The sequence below is a fragment of the Cuculus canorus genome, chromosome 25 (assembly GCF_017976375.1).
Source record: "Cuculus canorus isolate bCucCan1 chromosome 25, bCucCan1.pri, whole genome shotgun sequence".
Taxonomy (NCBI): Eukaryota; Metazoa; Chordata; class Aves; order Cuculiformes; family Cuculidae; genus Cuculus; species Cuculus canorus.
Window position 1 is genome coordinate 7,008,248 of NC_071425.1, and position 17,033 is coordinate 7,025,280.

Genomic DNA, 17,033 nt, shown 5'->3' on the forward strand with positions numbered 1-17,033 from the left:
TCATTGCTCTCTGCAGCTCCCAGAAAAGGAGGTTGTGGGGAGGTGGGTGTGGAGCTCTTCTTCGAAGTAGCAGGTGATGGGATGAGAGGAAATGGCCTCAAGCTGCAGCAGGGAAGGCTTGGATTGGATACCAGGAAAAATGTCTCTACTGGAGGAATGGTGAAGCCTTGGCCAAGGCTGCCCAGGGCAGTGGGGGAGTCTCCATCCCTGGAGGGGTTCAAGAACATGCAGACACTGCACTTCGTGACATGGTTAGCAGGCACAGTGGGGTTGGGCTGACAGTTGACTGGATGAGCCAAGAGGTCTTTTCCAACTTTAATCATAATATTTGGGTTAGGGATGGTGTTTGATCCAGAGTCTGCTGTGTGCATTCCCTTGCAGAAGTCCAGGAAGCTCTTCTGGGTTCTCTGCACTTGTTACCCTTGGCTTGTGGGTTGAAATCTTGAGCTCCCGTTTAAAGTTTTCCATATAATTGGGGTGTTTGCAGCTTGTCTTTTGCTTGTCGCTGCTCTCCTCCTTCATAAAGATTAAGTTCCCTGTGCAGGTTTTGTGTGCTTGGAGAACACTTTCTCCACGCTGAGTGCATGTTGCTGGGGCTGACAGAGATTTCCCACTTCATTTGAATTTCTTGATTGTTTGTGACCCCTTCTAGAAACCTGACATAAACAGCATGAGCTCACAAATCTGACTCCCAAAGGAGACCAGGATAAAAGATTGCTCTTTTTTATTTGCTTCTTGCAGCAGTCGGAACAAACTTGATAATATAGCTTTGGTTTTAGCCAGCAAGGAGAATTACAGAGCTTGTTCGCAGCAAAACCTACTGGATTTCCTATTCTTTCTCTTTCCATGTGCTGAATGAGGAGCTTGAATGTCCAATGCGACAGCTGTTGGGCTATTGAATGCTCCATCCCTGGAGGTGTTCAAGGCCAGGTTGGATGGGGCTTGAAGCAACCGGATCCAGTGGGAGGTGTCCCTGCTCATGAACTGGGGGTTGGAGGGCTTTGAGGTCCCTTCCAACCCAAAATGTTCCATGATTGTACTGGAACATGCAATGACCCAGGAAAGTTTTGAGAACTTGCAAAATCCTCATCTTTGGCAATGTGTCTCCTCCAGGAGTGCAGTGACTCCTCCCTGTCTCTCACCTGTGCCAACAGCATGCAGCTGAATGGCAATCACATCCTGTGGCTGTGGATGCGTTGCTGTTGGCGTCTGTACCTGCCTCCAGGCGGCTATTGCCTTTCACAGCCTGCGGTGGGGTTTCTGCTGCTGGTGACTGGACGGACCCTCAGCCACCAGAGCAAACTCGGTGACGCGATCGTCAGACTCCCCAGTGCTGCCTTCTCACAGCCAAGTTTCTAATCCCAGTTCTTTTCTGAGAGCAATTAAAGTCTCCTGGAAGGTTGCCTCTTACTGTGGCTTTGTTTTTTGTTGAAGCATAAAGATAGTGAATAAGTAAAAATCTTTTGTGCTCAACGAGATCATATCCTGTTGTTTGTATCCTCCTGAGATGCTTAGTTCCTGAAATTCTCCTCTGATGAGTGTGATATCAGTCTCTCCTTTGGGATTATATCCCACAAAGCTTGTACCTGGGAGAAATTTCTATTAAGATCTCAACATTGAGCAGGATTAGGGCTGTTCTTTTTACCTCCCTGATGCTTAGATGCATTACACAAGTGAAATAGATTTGATTGAACTATGTTAATGCATCATTTCAGGGATCCATCTTTTCTTCAGTGGGAGCATTCTGCTCTTTCTGTTGTTAGACCGACCTTTGGAAATGTCTGGTATCTATTGCAGTACGCGATGGTGCTGGGTGGGGCGAGGGAGTTCTCAATCTGCACATTGTCGCTGAAAACCGGTTTTTGTTGTGACTGTTTAAGAAGATAAAGGATGCAGTGTCGATGACAACGGCTGCGTTTCGCAGCGGGCTCAGATGGCAGGTCCATCTGGTGCAGCCGCCTCTTTCCAAGAGCAGAACAGCATCTCGGCGTCCGGAGACGGAGCACGCACCCCACAGCCGGAAACCCATAATCCTCCCAGCACAGCACGACTGCCTGGCTGCTCCCAAAGTCCTGAAGCATTGGGATTAACTCTTTTCCTAAATTTGTTAATTTATAGCACTACTGGCAAAGTATTTGCTCATATCCAGTACCTTTGTGCAATGAGGAGTGGATTTGGTGAAGCCTGCCCGGCAAGGTGCTGGCTGCTCTGGGTCTCCAGACACGGTGTGCTGGGAATGGCGGTGGCTGTTGGGGCATATTTGCATATATGCATGAGAGCTGCCCTGCAGAGAAGGACTTCGGGTTGCAGATTGATGAGAAGCTCGACATGAGCTGGCGATGTGCGCTTGCAGCCCAGAAGGCCAACTGTGTCCTGGGCTGCATCCAAAGCAGCATGGCCAGCAGGGTGAGGGAGGGGATTCTGCCCCTCTGTTCCTCTCTTGGGAGACTTCATCTGGAGGATTGTGTCCAGTTCTGGAATCCTTGATGTAAGGAGATGGAGCTGTTGGAACAGGTCCAGAGGAGGCTACAAGGATGAACCAAGGGCTGGAGTACCTCCCATACGAGGACAGGCTGAGAGAGTTGGTGGTGTTCAGCCTGGAAAAGAGAAGGCTCCAAGGAGACCTTATAGTGACCTTCCAGTACCTGAAAGGGGCTGCGAGAAAGCTGGAGAGGGACTGTTCATAAAGGCTTGTGGTGATAGGACGAGGGGCAATGGGTATAAACTGGAGAGGGGCAGATTTAGACTGGACATAAGGAGGAATTTCCTCACGATGAGAGTGGTGAGACATTGGAACAGGTTGTCCAGGGAAGTTGTGGCTGCCCCATCCCTGGAGGTGTTCCAGTCCAGGTTGGATGGGCCATGGGCAGTCTGATCCAGTGGGAGGTGTCCCTGCCTGTGGCAGGGATTGGAACTGGATGGGCTTTGACGTCTCTTCCAACCCACGCCATTCTATGATTCTATGATATTTGGGGGTGAGCAGTTCCTCACAAGCTGGGAGAAACTTTTCCCGATTTCTTTAGGTAAAGGGAAGCAAAATGATTATATCTGGTCAGTATTGGAATCTCATTTCATTTCTGAATGAAGGAAGTTGTTACAAACTTAATTTACCTTAAGGGACTGGGTTTTCTAAGGTGCCACTTGTGTGTTTTTCCCATCCCTCTGGAGTTTGTGCTTCATCCCCTTGGTGGAGGTTTTCCCCTCACATGGAAGTGTTTTGTGCAATATCCCTCTCTACTGTGGGGTTTATGGCCTGTGCAGTGTGACCGGGCTGTATGGGAAAGAGTTTGCAACCTGGTTCCAAAAGAGCGTGAATACCCTGGCGTGCAGGGACTGGGACGTGGTCAGCACTTGCAGCCCTATGTAGTGGCTCAAAAGTTGGGAATTGTTGCCCTTTATTGTAGGTTTTCACTCCCAAGTGTGTCCGTGTACCTGGTAAGGGTCAGCAGAACCCTAAACCGCAGCATCCAGGACCCTTGGTTACATGCTGCTGAAGATTCCGCTGTCACGCACAGTAGCTCTGGAATAAATTTTCCTGAGGAAGTTCTTTAAAAGGAGAGCTTAAGAGCTTAGCTTCTCAAGTCCCATTTTCCCTTTGGCTGTTCTCCATCTCCCACCCAGCCCTTTGGCAGTCAGCTGGGTGATCGCCAGCTCTTGGGCAGCACTGAGTCCATTTGTGGCCCTCGGCCGCACTGGCTTCCCAAGGACACGATCCAAGGCTTCCACCGCCCAGTGCTTTGCCCGGTGCCATGTCCCGCTGCCCGGAGCTCTGGTTGCAGTGGTGGGGACAGCGCTGTTGCCCGGAGCTGTGCTACCTGCTCAGAGGGCTGGGCGGCTGTTGCCATATTGCAGTTGTAATGAAAGGGTGATTAAGTTTAAAACAAAGGCATCATCTTTTGCATTGACTATCCTGCTGCCTGGGATGGAGCTGTGGTTTCGGTGGTGGGGACGGGCGCTGCTGCCTGGAGCACAGTTACCTGCTCAGCGTGCTGGGGCTGGGCCCTGGGTGTCATGCTGGGCGGCTGGACGTGGCGCTGCATGTGGCGCTGGGCAGCTGGATGTGGTGCTGGACGTGGTGTTGGGCAGCTGGATGTGGCACTGGGCAGCTGAATGTGGCGTTGGACGTGCTGGGCAGCTGGATGTGACGCTGGACGTGGTGTGGGACGTGGCTCTGGGCAGCTGCTGCCGTATTGCAGTTGCACTTAAATGGTGGTTAAGTTTAAAACAAAGGCTTTGCTTTTCACATTGAATATCCTCCTCCTACCTGAAAACAGAGCTCCTCTTGACCCCAAATTCTTGTAATTGCCTCAAGAGCCTGGTTTGTTCCCTTTTCAATCTGCTTTACATGCCGCGGGGTCTCTCATTGCTCAGGCCTCCACCGAGAGCTCAGCCTCTTCCAACTCCCCAACATTTCAGGTCTGATAACAAATACCTACTCCAGGTCTGCCCGCTCCCTGATTCCGGGTGCGGTGCTGGGGTGGCGGGGTGCGGAAGAAGCCTCCTAGTGTTGTTTTTTTCCTTTATCCCATCCTACCTGCCTCCTCCCATCGGCCTGTTTTCTGCCCCTAATGGTTTCTGCCTAACAAATGATGTTTCTTTTTTACAGCGTTTTGATCCTGGACTTGTTGTGGTGATGGTAAACTTAGCAGTGGTAATTTTTTATTTTCAGACTGAATTACTCCTTTTGTCATCAGTGCACCAATATGTTAGGCTTTACTTTCTCTGTTGTAGCCATCATCCTTCTGCTTGGTCTTCATTTTCCTTTCCTTTCTTTATGCACACTTGTCTGATCCTTGTTCATTAAAGGGTTATCGCTAAGAAGGGATGTTTCTGTTTGTGTTAGAACTGCCAAAAATCAGTTTAAACATCAATTTCTAATACTGTCCAAACGTGATTTTCCCCTACCACGATGGGCGCTAGCACTTGCTACTGCAATTTCAAAATAGATCTTGAGAACCTAAAACCAAAAAACTTTGACTGCCTTAGAAGGCAAAAGTACTGATGCCTTGTTTGTATGCAGGGGTTTATGAGGCCATATCAAAAGATCTCGATTGCTGGAGAAACCAAAACAAAAAAAAAAATCCAAAACAAAAAGAAAAAAACTTGGGAAAAAAAAAGAAAAAAAAGAAAGAAAAAAGCATACAAATTGGCACTTGCTGCCAGCCCTTCCATTTGGGTTCACTGCTTTCCAGTAAATCCCTGGCTGAGACGTTATGAAAGTGATATTGCGCTTAGGAAGTCATTTTTATAACCCGTCTTTGATTTGGTCCTTTTGCTAAAAATTGCAGTCACTGCTTACGTTATTATACCATTGGGCGTAAGAGAAGCGTGGTCAAACAGAAAGTACCCAAAATACCCCAAGTAAAGCTTGATTCCAAATATCCTTTTTGGATCAGCACAAGAAATATTGGTGGATATCTGCCTGTTGGATGTATGGGCGTGTAAACCAGAAAGCCATTGATTCCATGGACTTGTTTCTAAAGAAAACCACGTGCCTCTGCCCTTCCAAGAGTTAAAGTCACAATGCTGACTTGAGCTGGGTCCCTCTGCGGAGGCTTTTGCAGGAGCTGGACAAAGCGGCTGTCGGAGCCGAGGGACGTTGAGGCCTGGATGGATTTTCTGAGGTAGTTTTAAACACTTCAGCCTATTCCTTGATGGATTATTTTTGACACGATTAAAAGCTGTCGATCTTTTAGCCCAAAGGTATAATAGATGTGTATGTGTGTATAACAAACCAGTTGTTTACACCAAACCGAGAGCAATGATAAGGGAAGTAAACACTCTGTTTTTTCACTCAAGGTACGCACCGGATAAGGTAAGTGCTCTGTCAGTGGGCTTACATCACAACCGACAGCACGAGTTGTGATGTAAAATACAAATAATAATAATGAACCAAAAAGCTGTGGTAGTAAAGTGCTTGTCTGCCCCATTTTGCTTTGTTTGGCTGGTTATGAGTGGATTAAAGAGATGTTTTTTTAAAAAAATTACAAATCTCCAGCATAGTTTGATTAGTTCAAAGTCAACTTTCTTCGCAACTAAGTCCTTTTCACAGCTTACAGCGACCAGGCGAGTGCTACAGCAGCGCTCCGCAGGAGCCGAGGGCCTGGCCTGGACCAGGCGAGCCCTGGGGATGAAGGAAGTTTGGCTGCTGTGCCACGGTTTTTGATCAGTTTCCCTTTCCCTTGGGAAGGGATGGGAATTGGTGGTGGGGGAGGCTTCCACATCTCTTACAGGAAAGTCCTCATCAATTATTGATGCGGTAAGGCAGTAAAATGTATTTAATAGCTTTTTCAGTCTCATTAGATGATGAGGTGTAGGCATCGCTTGATGAGGAAGCATTGGGAAGGTTCATTTCTCAAGTCCTTTTAACAGCCCTGCCCTAGGACTTGTCATGGTGGAACATTAACTGCAGGAATATTTTATGTGACCGGTTAATGTTCAGAAAATACCATTTATCAGTGCTTCAGGGTGCATTTATCTGTGACTGGTTTGGAGCTGAGCAGCAGGGTTGGCTGTAAGCTGTGAGAATGGCTCGTGTTTGGTTCACTGTAGCTTTCTGGTCTCTGCACTCCAAGGCAAGATCTCTAACCACCCAAACCCAATGTGTACAGCGAGCTGTGGCAACAGAGTGGCTGCTGACCACCTCTCTCTGTGTTCCTCTTGCAGGGAGGACAGATCCCATCCCTATTGTTGTCAAATATGATGTCATGGGCATGGGACGGATGGAGATGGAGGTAAGCTTGCCCCGCTCAGGATCCTGCCCTGCACCCACTCACCTCTTGCGTGGCTCTTGGGGAGTTGATAGGGGAGAAATGTAGGAATTTACACATCAAAAGTAGAGAAAAACTTGCTCTTAAATTTGGCCTGGAGAAAAGGAGTCTGAGAGGAGACCTCGTCACTGTCTACAGCTCCCTGAAAGGAGGTTGTAGAGAAGAGGGTGTTGGTCTTTTCTCCCAAGTGACAGGTGATAAGATGGGAGGGGATGGCTTGAAGTTTCACCAGGGCGGGTTTAGATTGGATATCAGGAAAAGGGTTCTCAGGCACTGCAACTCTGTGCCGGGAGGTGGTTGGGTCCCCATCCCTTGAGGTGTTTAAAAGCCAAGCAGATGAGGGTCTCGGGGGTCGTTTAGTAGTGGATGGTACGGTTGGATGTGATCTTGAAGGTCTTTTCCAACCAAATGATTTTATGAAATCAATGCTGTACAAAACCGCTTCTCAAATAGGTGTTCTGCTTGCCCCTTGGTACCTCAGTTCTGAGATCTGGATGCTGTCTGAAATCCCCAGGCTTTGCTGTTTCCCTTCCACAAAGCAGAGTCTGCTGCCGGCAGTGGATGAGCCTGCCAGGAGCCTCCACCTTGGAAGGGTTAAGAAGCCGTTTAGCATGGGGGTTACACTGTGGGATGACAAAACATGGAGAGCGAAGTGCAGCGTGCAAAGGTTCTGTTTCAAACCTCATCTTTTTAACATTACACATTCTAGCAGTCTCAGGAATGCAGATTTATGGGACAAACTGCAGATTTATGGGACAAACTGCATCACTTTCTTTTTCTTTTCTTAAAAAAGCTCGACTACGCCGAAGATGCCACTGAGCGGAGGCGGGTACTGGAGGTGGAGAAAGAAGACACCGAGGAGCTGAGGCAGAAATACAAGGTGTGGAATCAGGGGCATCAATGCAAAGTTCCCATGGGCAGAATGGGAGAGCATTTGTTCTGACAGGACGCATCTCTTCTTTTTGGGCTTTTGGGAGGAGAACTGGATGTTCTTGGGATTTTGTCATTGTTGAGGTTTTTTATATCAAAAGAAGTGTGGCCAGCAGGGCCAAGGAGGGGATTTTCCCCCTCTGCTCTGCTGTCTTGAGACCCCACCTGGAGTCCTGTGTCCAGTTCTGGAATCCCCAAAAAAAGGAGATGTATCTGTTGGAACGGATTCAGAGGAGGCCATGGACATAATCTGAGGGCTAGAGCAACCTGCTGTGAGGTCAGGCTGAGAGAGTTGGGGTTGTTCAGCCTGGATGGGGCTTGGAGCAACCTGATCCAGTGGGAGATGTCCCTGCCCATGGCAGGGGGTGAAAGTGTATGGGCTTTAAGGTCCCTTCCAACCCAAACCGTTCTGTGATTCAGTGATTATATTTTAATGAAACTGGTTATTCACTTCCTGGAATTAACCTCGGTGTTTGTTCAGCTGCTGAAGAGCTGCAGGAGAGCAGCAGGGCTTTCCCTGCGTGCTCTGCTCCTGTTCTAGAAAAGTCCCAGGGTAAGCAGAACATTTCCTTCCTGAGACTCAGGGCTGCCATGGTTTTCTAGTGCCCCTGCACGTTGTCAGCGCAGAATCTGCAGAGATAGACGTTAGATGATAGAATCATGGAATGGTTTGGGTTGGAAGGGACCTCAAAGCCCATCCAGTTCCACCCCCCTGACGTGGGCAGAGACACCTCCCACTGGATCCAGTTCCTCAAAGCTCTGTCCAACCTGGCCTTGAACACCTCCAGGCAACGGGAAGTGGAGTAGAGTAGTTCGTAGTGATACTGTTGCATAAACTCTGCGTTCTTTGTAAAGGTGGAACACGGTTCCAGGTTTGAGAAATCCATGGGCCATATTTCCTTGGAAGAATTTCTCAGGCAAGATAACAAAAACTATATTTTCTGTTTCCACAGGGCTTACAAAACAAGGGGGGATGTTTGTAAGCCAGAGCCTGTTAATGTTAAAAATGGGCCATTGTGTTGGCATTGAACTTGATACATTGGAGCCTACGTGGATTAGCTGTAACGGAGTTCTCTGTGGAGACGAGCTCTTTGCTTCTCCTTTAATCCACTCTTACCAGCCTGCAAAGTACATCACGTCGTAGGCGAGCCTGCTTGGTTAGTTGTCCTGAGATTTGAGAAGTGCCGGGGTTGCAGAGCAGCTCTAAACATTAGAATAAGGAGCCAGTTTTGCACAAATTCTAATTCTTTGAGGAATAATGGAGAAGTAGTTTCAATTCCATTAAAATTAAGCATAACCATGGCAAATCTAAAATTCCATTTCACTGGTTCACAGTTAATGCTGCAGGCAGCTCGTTAAGCTACAAAAAATGATAAGCTCCTCTCTGGTTTTCTCTTCACCTTAAGTTGAGAGCCTTGACTTTCTTGGTAAGTGAACTGCTGGCATATTTGTGCAATTAAAAGTAAAAGTCACTGCAGTTACAGAGGATCTAGCTGAGCTGGATCGATGGCTGAGGCCAATGGGATGGGGTTCAACCAAGGGCAAGTGCGAGGTCCTGCACTTGAGACACAACAACGCCGTACAGCTCCAGGCTTGGGAAAAGCAGTTGGAAAGCTGCCTGGCAGAGAAAGAGAAGGACCTGGAGGGTGTTGGTAGTGGCTGGTTGGATGGAGCATGAGCCAGCAGTGGCCCAGGTGGCCAAGAAGGCCATCAGCATCCTGGTTTGGATCAGCCATGGGGTGGCCAACAGGAGCAGGGCAGGGATCGTCTCCCTGTGCTCAGCGCTGATGAGGTCGCACCTCACCAATCCTGGGTTCAGTTTTGGGCCCCTCACTCCAAGAAGGACATTTAGTGGCTGGAGCACATCCAGAGAGGGGAACGAAACTGGGGAAGGGTTCATAGCCCAAGCATTGTGAGGAGAGGCTGAGGGAGTTGGGTTGTTTAGTCTGGAGTAAAGGAGACTGAGGGGAGGCCTCATTCCTCTCTACAACTGCCTGAAAGGAGGTTGTAGTGAAGTGGGGGTTGGTCTCTTCTCCGAGGTGATGGCCACTGATAGGACAAGGTGTAATTGCCTCAAGTTGCACTAAGGCAGGTTTAGATTGGATATTAGGAAATATTTTTTTTCATGGAGAGGGTTCTCAGGCACTGGCAGAGATTGCCTGGGGAGGTGGTGAATTCTCCATCCATGGAGGCGTTTAAAAGATGGGTAGGTGAGGTGCTCAGGGACGGTGTCCACTACTAGTGGACAGGTATGGTTGGACTTGATGATCTTAAAGGTCTTTTCCAACCAAGGGGTTCTATGATAATTGCTTTTAAAGATAATTATTAGTATGGAGGTGGAGGCAGTTAGTGATCTCTTTTTGGCACACCTGAAAATACAACTGAGCTCTTGAATGGGGTCATGCAGCTGGTGCTGAACAGTTCCTCTACATCCAGGTGCACGCTCTCCTTGAAGATGGTTCTTCTTTTGTTGTGGTTGCTCTGTGGGGCGGCACGCTGCTCACACACTGCAGAGGAAAGAGTGGACTATGATGTTGGCTGGGCTGGGGCAGCACATGGCCAAGAGCCTGGATCTTTCATGAACTTCAACAATGACAACTGCAATGTCCTACTCCTGGGTCGGGGCAGTCCACGGTTTCAATACAGGCTGAGGGATGACATGGTTGAGAGCAGCCCTGCGGATAAGTTCTTGAGGTGCTGATTGATGAGAAGCTTGACATGAGCCAGCAACATGCACTCACAGTCCAGAAGGCCAACCATGTCCTGAGCTGCATGCAAAGAAGCGTGGCCAGCAGAGCGAGGGAGGGGATTCTCTGCCTTTGCTCTTTTGAGCCCCCACCTGGAGTCTTGTGTCCAGTTCTGGAGTCCCCAACATAAGAAGGAGATGGAACTGTTGGAGCAGGTCCAGAGGAGGCCACAGAAATGATCTGAGGGCTGAAGCACCTCTGCTGTAAGGACAGGCTGAGAGAGTTGGGGTTGTTCAGCCTGGAGAAGAAAGACCTTAGAACACCTTCCAGTGTGGAAAGGGCTCCAGGAAAACTGCGGAGAGGCTCTTGATTGGGGAGTGCAGGGATAGGACGAGGGGAACAGTTTTCAGGTGAAAGAGAGGAGATTGAGATGAGATCTTATGAAGAAATGTTTTGCTGTGAGGGTGGGGAGGCCCTGGCCCAGGTTGCTGAGAGAAGCTGTGGCTGCCCCATCCCTGGAGGTGTTCAAGGCCAGGTTGGATGGGGCTTGGAGCAACCGGATCCAGTGGGAGGTGTCCCTACCCATGGCAGGAAGTAGAACTGGATGAGCTTTAAGATCCCTTTCAACGCAAACCATTTTATGATTCTATGATCCCTCTCTGCTACAAATCCTGGGCATCTTCAGACCTAGCGGCTGTCAAGTCTAAAGCATTTCGTCGTTTCGGAGTGGCTGGTGGAGCTCTCATATGAGTGCCCTGCAAGGCTCTTTTGTCTCAGGTCTGCAGTGAGATTTATGGGGAGGGTTTGAGGATTTACAATTGTCTTTTCAAACGCAGGTGAAGGTGCGTTGCTCCCCAAGGCTGTTCTGTGTTCCTGCCAGTGTCCAGCATGGAGCTTTTCCAGAGCTTGTGGAGCAGCAGCAGCCTCCTCCAGCTCGGATGCTTATATTAGCCTGCTGTATCGCTGGGCTCTCGTGTTTCTGTATCAATCTGTGAAAAATCTCTGCGAGCGTCACTTCTTCATTGCTCCACAGGAGTCCATTATGTAATTGCCAATGGTGGCTGCATCCTGATTAGCCACTCAGTGAGCCTCAAAGGGATTCCGGATAACTCTGCAAGCAAGAAATGTTCTTTAGTTCCCTTTTCTGTAGGGATTCTGATTGTTCAGCTGGCTCTGTTTTCATTGTTTAGCCACAGGATGCTCTCTGAAACGCACCCGCCACGTAGTGCAGGAAGCTTGTGCAGGGCTCCCCAGGAACTTTAGACATCTTTGTTCCATGGATCTCATGCTGCTCTGTTTGCCTTTCTTGCCTTCCTGGGGACCTGCTTCAGGCTCAGACCTCTACGTAGTGGTGTTGATTTTTATCTTCTCAACAAGGGCCTCTGGTGACAGCTGGAAGCAGAAACTTGACATAGATTTTCTTATTTAAGAGGTGAACAGTGCTCTGAATTGGAAAAAAAAAACCCTTTTAGCTTTAGAATTTTTCAGCCTCCTCCTCCTGCTGTTGAAATTATTTGCCATGGATTTTGCATTATAGAAAACATGTTCAGCAATATTATTTTCATTTAATTTTGATGTGATAACTTGGAAATAAACGATACTGGGAGAGAGAAACCATTTGCCTTGACCAAAATCATACATGAAAAGGAAAAATAAAAAAAGCTTTTGTAGTTTAACTTTTATAAACATTTGCCGGCTCTTCTTGCTGATAAAAGGAGATTTCCTATAAGAAGTTAGTAATGAAAACAGAAACTCTGAAGCACTTTCTCTCAAATGTTAGGCTATTTTTTCTCGTTTAATTTCTCTTTATTCCAGTTGAAATGCACATGATAAACACAGGTGGTGCTGATGCCGCGTGCTTTGGGATGCAGCATTCATGACTTTTTTTACAGCGTGCATCGGTGTAACTCTTCCACCTTGTTGAAGTGGCTTTCCTGTAAAGGATGCTGATGTTTTATTAATTGCAACTGAACCAACCTGGCTGGAGGAGGAGAGTTGCAGAGCTCTGGGGTTGCTGTGTCTCAGCATCAGGTGCGTCGCTGAGCCCCCAGGTCTGTCAGCCACGGTTGTGCTGGGAACCAGGGCTCGCGCAGCTGCACGGGCCTGCTTCTGGGCACTGGGACTTCAGCCCTCGTGGCTGCCTAGGGATTGGGATTCCAACGGAGTCCCTGAGCTGTGTGGCTCTGCCAAGCCAAAAGCTGCTGCTTTTCTGTACAGCAGCAGAGAGGAGGATGTGGATGCTGCCAGTTTAGATACCTCACCTTTGTTTTGCTGCTACACGAATGTTGAATTATATAAGACAATACTGCCTGCAGCCCCTCCGGTGATATCCCTCCCCTCTTCTGTGAAATTCAGCTGCCTGTGCCCACTCCCAGGGTGATCCCCGGACCAGAGCTCGGCTTCATGGGCATCATTGCTCCTGGGAAGGCTTCACTGCCTCAAGGATTGCACTGAAGGGAGCTGGGCTGAGTGGTTCCTGCACTGCGTGCTCCGAGCTGTGCTCTGGGCTCCTCCTGACTGAACGTGCATCGAGCAGATCTGTTAGTACTCACAATGGAGGAAGCATCAGCTTACCAAGTTCTAAGATTCTTTTTCAAAAGCAGGGATCTTCCTCGGTTTGAGCAGGCACCTCTCCGTTTTTTTATGTGAGCTTAAGGCTTCGAACCTCTCTTTTTATGTCTGACAACCCAGTGGGCTCTCCTCTTGCTGACAGCAGGAAGGCCATTTTTAATCATCCTCCTTTTACCAATTCCTGTGCTGATGACCCAGTTTTCTTCACTGTTAGGAAACCAAGTCAAGACTGGGTTGTTAGTGTTGCAAAGTTACCCTTCATAGCTTTCAGTTTGCGAGGACTGGTCAGCTTAATGAATGTAGTTGTCGCTGTATGCTCAGGCTTTCTTAAGAACTGTTTTTCCTTGAAGGACCAATCGATCCTCTTCCAACGTGTTTGACAAAGTTTAACAGAAGCATTTCTTTGTGAATTTTGTAGGATTATGTTGATAAGGAGAAGGCGATCGCCAAGGCTTTGGAAGACCTCCGAGCCAACTTCTACTGTGAACTCTGTGACAAGCAGTACCAGAAGCATCAAGAGTTTGACAACCACATCAACTCCTACGATCACGCTCACAAGCAGGTAAACGATGTTGATAGCACAGGTTTTACGTTCATCGCAGCGGTCTTGTTTGTGGTTAATACTTTGGATTTACCCAGTGTCTCTGTTTTCCTTATAGACCCAGGGATAGTGTTTTATGTCACTGGTTAAGGTTGTTATTCCCACCATGCGTTTAAAAAAAACCCAAAACAGCAAACAAAATCCCCAACTCGCTGTTGGCATCAAGGAGCCCAGTTTGGAATGACCCACAGGCAGGAATGGGCGGCTGCTAAACTGGGAAGAGTACAGATGGATGTGGATGGCTCCTGCTCTGCATCAGCTTTTAACGCAGCGCAGCTTTGCAGTCTGGTGATGTGCCACGTGTGTGCATTTTAATGCTTTAGTCTGTGTTCTCTCAAGTTGCTGAAAACAGACTAGGAAGTAAAGGGCTGTGTCAAAGGAATCATAAGAAAGGAGTGCTTTCCAAGTTCTGTCACCCTCAGGAGAAGGAGGATTCAGGATTGGTGTGGAATGGCTTTGGTCCCAAGGTAGAGATGTGCTGTAGCACATACTACGCAGTAAATAGTATAAACTGCACAGTAAATAATATAAACTCGTGTTAGCCTGATCTGTTTGAAGCTGCTACATGAGATGTAAACGTGCAGCAGGTAGCAGTGCTGTGCTCATCTAGAGATGAAATTGGTCCAAGGAAGATTTTTTATATTTCTAGTCATAAAAGGAGGATCTTTTATATTTCTAGTCATAAATTCTAACAATACATCATTAAAGTGCTGATAAATTCTGGGGGGTGTGCTGTGGAGTACAAGATCTGGTACAGGCTGCCCCAAGAGGTGGTGTTTGCCCCATCCCCGGAAACGTTCTAGGCCAGGTCGGACAACCTGCTTTGGTTGAAGATGACCCTGCTGATGGTAGGGGGGATGCACTGGATGGCTTGTAACACTCCCTTCCAGCCCAAACCATTCTGTGATTTTTATAATCTTGCAAAACAGCAGTGAAGCCACAGCTTAAAACCAAGAATGTGGCATTGGATTGTGTGAAAATATGGGATATGACAGCTCAAAGTAAACTCACTAAGGGAGTTGACAGGAAATCTCACAGCAGGGCAGTTTCTGTTTGTATATTGCGATGAGTTGTGATTTGATGGAATTAAGAGCAGAAATTCATTCGTTGTCTTGGGAAACTAGGCTGCTTTGAGTGAGCTAGTGGCACAGTCGGGATAGCCGATAGCGGTGTGCTTCAGCCGGAGTTTTCTATCAGCTTGGATGAAACCCGAGTGCAGTTACACACATCTGTCCAGGAGGTGGAAGGGACGGTTTGTGTCACGTTCTTACAGCGTGGTGGTGTGATACGGTTATGTCAACTTCTGTTTCAAACCCTTGGGTGATTGCCAGGGGGATTGGCATGAAGTGGGCAAGGCCAAGAGACTTCCTAGCATCTAGAGATGTGGAAAGCGACCACCCCTCCTTGCTATAAAAGAAGTCATGAGTAGGGGTGTAGAAAGAGTGACAAATGTCTTGGGGGCACAGGGTAGCATGATCTCCTCATCAGTAGGAAGGATTTGGAGGTTGCTTGGTGCTGCTGCTGGTTTTTAAAGGGCCTGCTGTTCTTGGATCATTTGCATCCATTGCAGCAACTTCAGACAGGCTCTGGAGAAAATGTGTGTTCAGACTCCAGCTACGTCACCCAGCATTAATTTCTGGTTACGAGGGGATTAAACAAAGAAGCAATCATGCTTTGCTTAGGGAAAAAATTGCTTGTCCAGCTTTGCGTCGTTCTGCAATGTGTGTCACCCCGTTCGGTCAGTGTTCAGTGAAGGAACTTGAAACTGCCCAGAATTAAAGAAGGGAGATTTGCATAAGGAACACTATCTCACTTGTGCTGTTTGTTACCTGTCAGGACAGGGTCATTTCGAACAACCTCTTCTACATTAGAGGGTAGTTTGAAAGAAAGCCATGCTTTTCATAGTAAGTTGCACATTGATGTTTCACGTTATGCCTCCTTGGACAAGAAGGCAAGGCAGTGTGAGGGCTGACACAAATTATTTTGAGGAAAACAAGTTTCCTTAACTAAGCTAATCAGCAGCTTCTTTGGGAAGATGTAGCATTAAGGTATCCTAGATAATTAGAGTGAACTGACTTGGTGTATATAATCTGCAACATTTTTTCTTCTCAGCGGTAATTCTGGAGGCAACAGTGCTTTGGTTTTGCCCTTTTTGTAGCTTTCTGAACAGATTTCCACTGGATCAGTTTTGCTTTTTAAGTATTTTTAGTTACATATCCCCACGACATTGAAGTGTTTGCTTATTCCTTCTGCGGCTCAGCAAGCATTAGGCTGTCCCTGTAAATAGATGTTCCACCCGCAGATCCCTTTCTGCTCCCAAGTTACAAAGCCACTGTCTTGTATTCCAGGAAGGAACTCAGGATTATTGCGAAACAGGGATGATAGGTAAGTGTATTGATCCCTACCGGATACATATTAGACCCACTGACTTAACACCAAACAATTAAAGGGGAGGTTTTATTGTTATTTCCTGACTCTGCTGGTTTCATACAGCATTTGGGAATGTCCGAGGTGACTCAGCACCAAGTTCCTATCCAAAAGGCAGCATTTCTAGTATTTCTCTTCATTTCAATTGAGTTCTGGAGTCCCCAGCACAGGAAGGATGTGGAGCTGTTGGAGTGAGTCTGGAGGAGGCCATGGAGATGATCCGAGTGCTAGAGCACCTCCTGTATGAGGACAGGCTGAGAGAGCTGGGGTTGTTCAGCCTGGAGAAGAGAAGGCTCTGGGGAGACCTTAGAGAAGTTTCTAGTACTGAAAGGGGCTCTAGGAAAGCTGGAGAGGGGCTCTTGATCAAGGAGTGCAAGGATAGGACGAGGGGGAACAGTTTTCGTCTGAAAGAGGGGAGTTTGGGATGAGACCTTGGGAAGAAATGTTTTCCTGTGCGGGTGGGGAGGCCCTGGCCCAGGTTGCCCAGAGCAGTGGTGGCTGTCACATCCCTGAAGGTGTTCCAGGACAGGTTGGATGGGGCTTGGAGCAACCAGATCCGGTGGGAGGTGTCCCTGCCCATGGCAGGGAGTGGAATCGGATAGGCTTTGAGGTCCCTTCCAACCCAAACCATTCCATGATTCTATGATTTATTATCAGAAACCATTGTCCCATTTCAACCGTTGCATTTTAAATGCTTTGTTGGAAGTGTGCAGTGTTGGTGTCTAGACTGTTTTAATTAGGTCGATACTTGAAATGAGAAGTACAGATGTGTTAGAGAACAGTGACCCTTTCGGTCTCTCTCAGGGGAAGCTGGGGGACTAAAAGCAACTTGAGTTCACACAGATGGCCCTGCAAGAGGAAGAATAAACCCAGTTCCTTTACAGATTCTTCAATGAGTAGCTGAAAAAGGCTGCAACCGAAGATGTCGTAACTCTGTGTACCCTGGAAAGCTCCTGGTGTCTTTTATGGGGTTTTGTAGCTGTAGGATCTTGAGCTTGGCAATTAGAAGGGCTGGAAGCTGTGAAGGGCTCCCACCTCTGATGTCAG

The 17,033-nt window shown here is 47.8% G+C and overlaps 1 protein-coding gene across 6 annotated transcripts in view; it reads left to right on the forward strand.

Moving 5' to 3' along the window:
• The window catches only part of GPATCH8 (G-patch domain containing 8), a 68,170-nt gene that overhangs the window by 37,085 nt on the left and 14,052 nt on the right, over positions 1-17,033 (forward strand). For 4 of the 6 annotated variants that reach the window (XM_054088067.1, XM_054088069.1, XM_054088070.1 and 1 more), the window contains 4 exons: positions 6,667-6,734; positions 7,564-7,650; positions 13,377-13,520; positions 15,908-15,944. In XM_054088067.1, coding sequence (XP_053944042.1) covers positions 6,667-6,734; positions 7,564-7,650; positions 13,377-13,520; positions 15,908-15,944 — 336 coding nt within the window. Of the gene's footprint in view, positions 1-4,606; positions 4,652-6,666; positions 6,735-7,563; positions 7,651-13,376; positions 13,521-15,907; positions 15,945-17,033 lie in introns of all 6 variants that reach the window. The other 2 variants (XM_054088072.1, XM_009567286.2) reach the window with 2 other exon arrangements.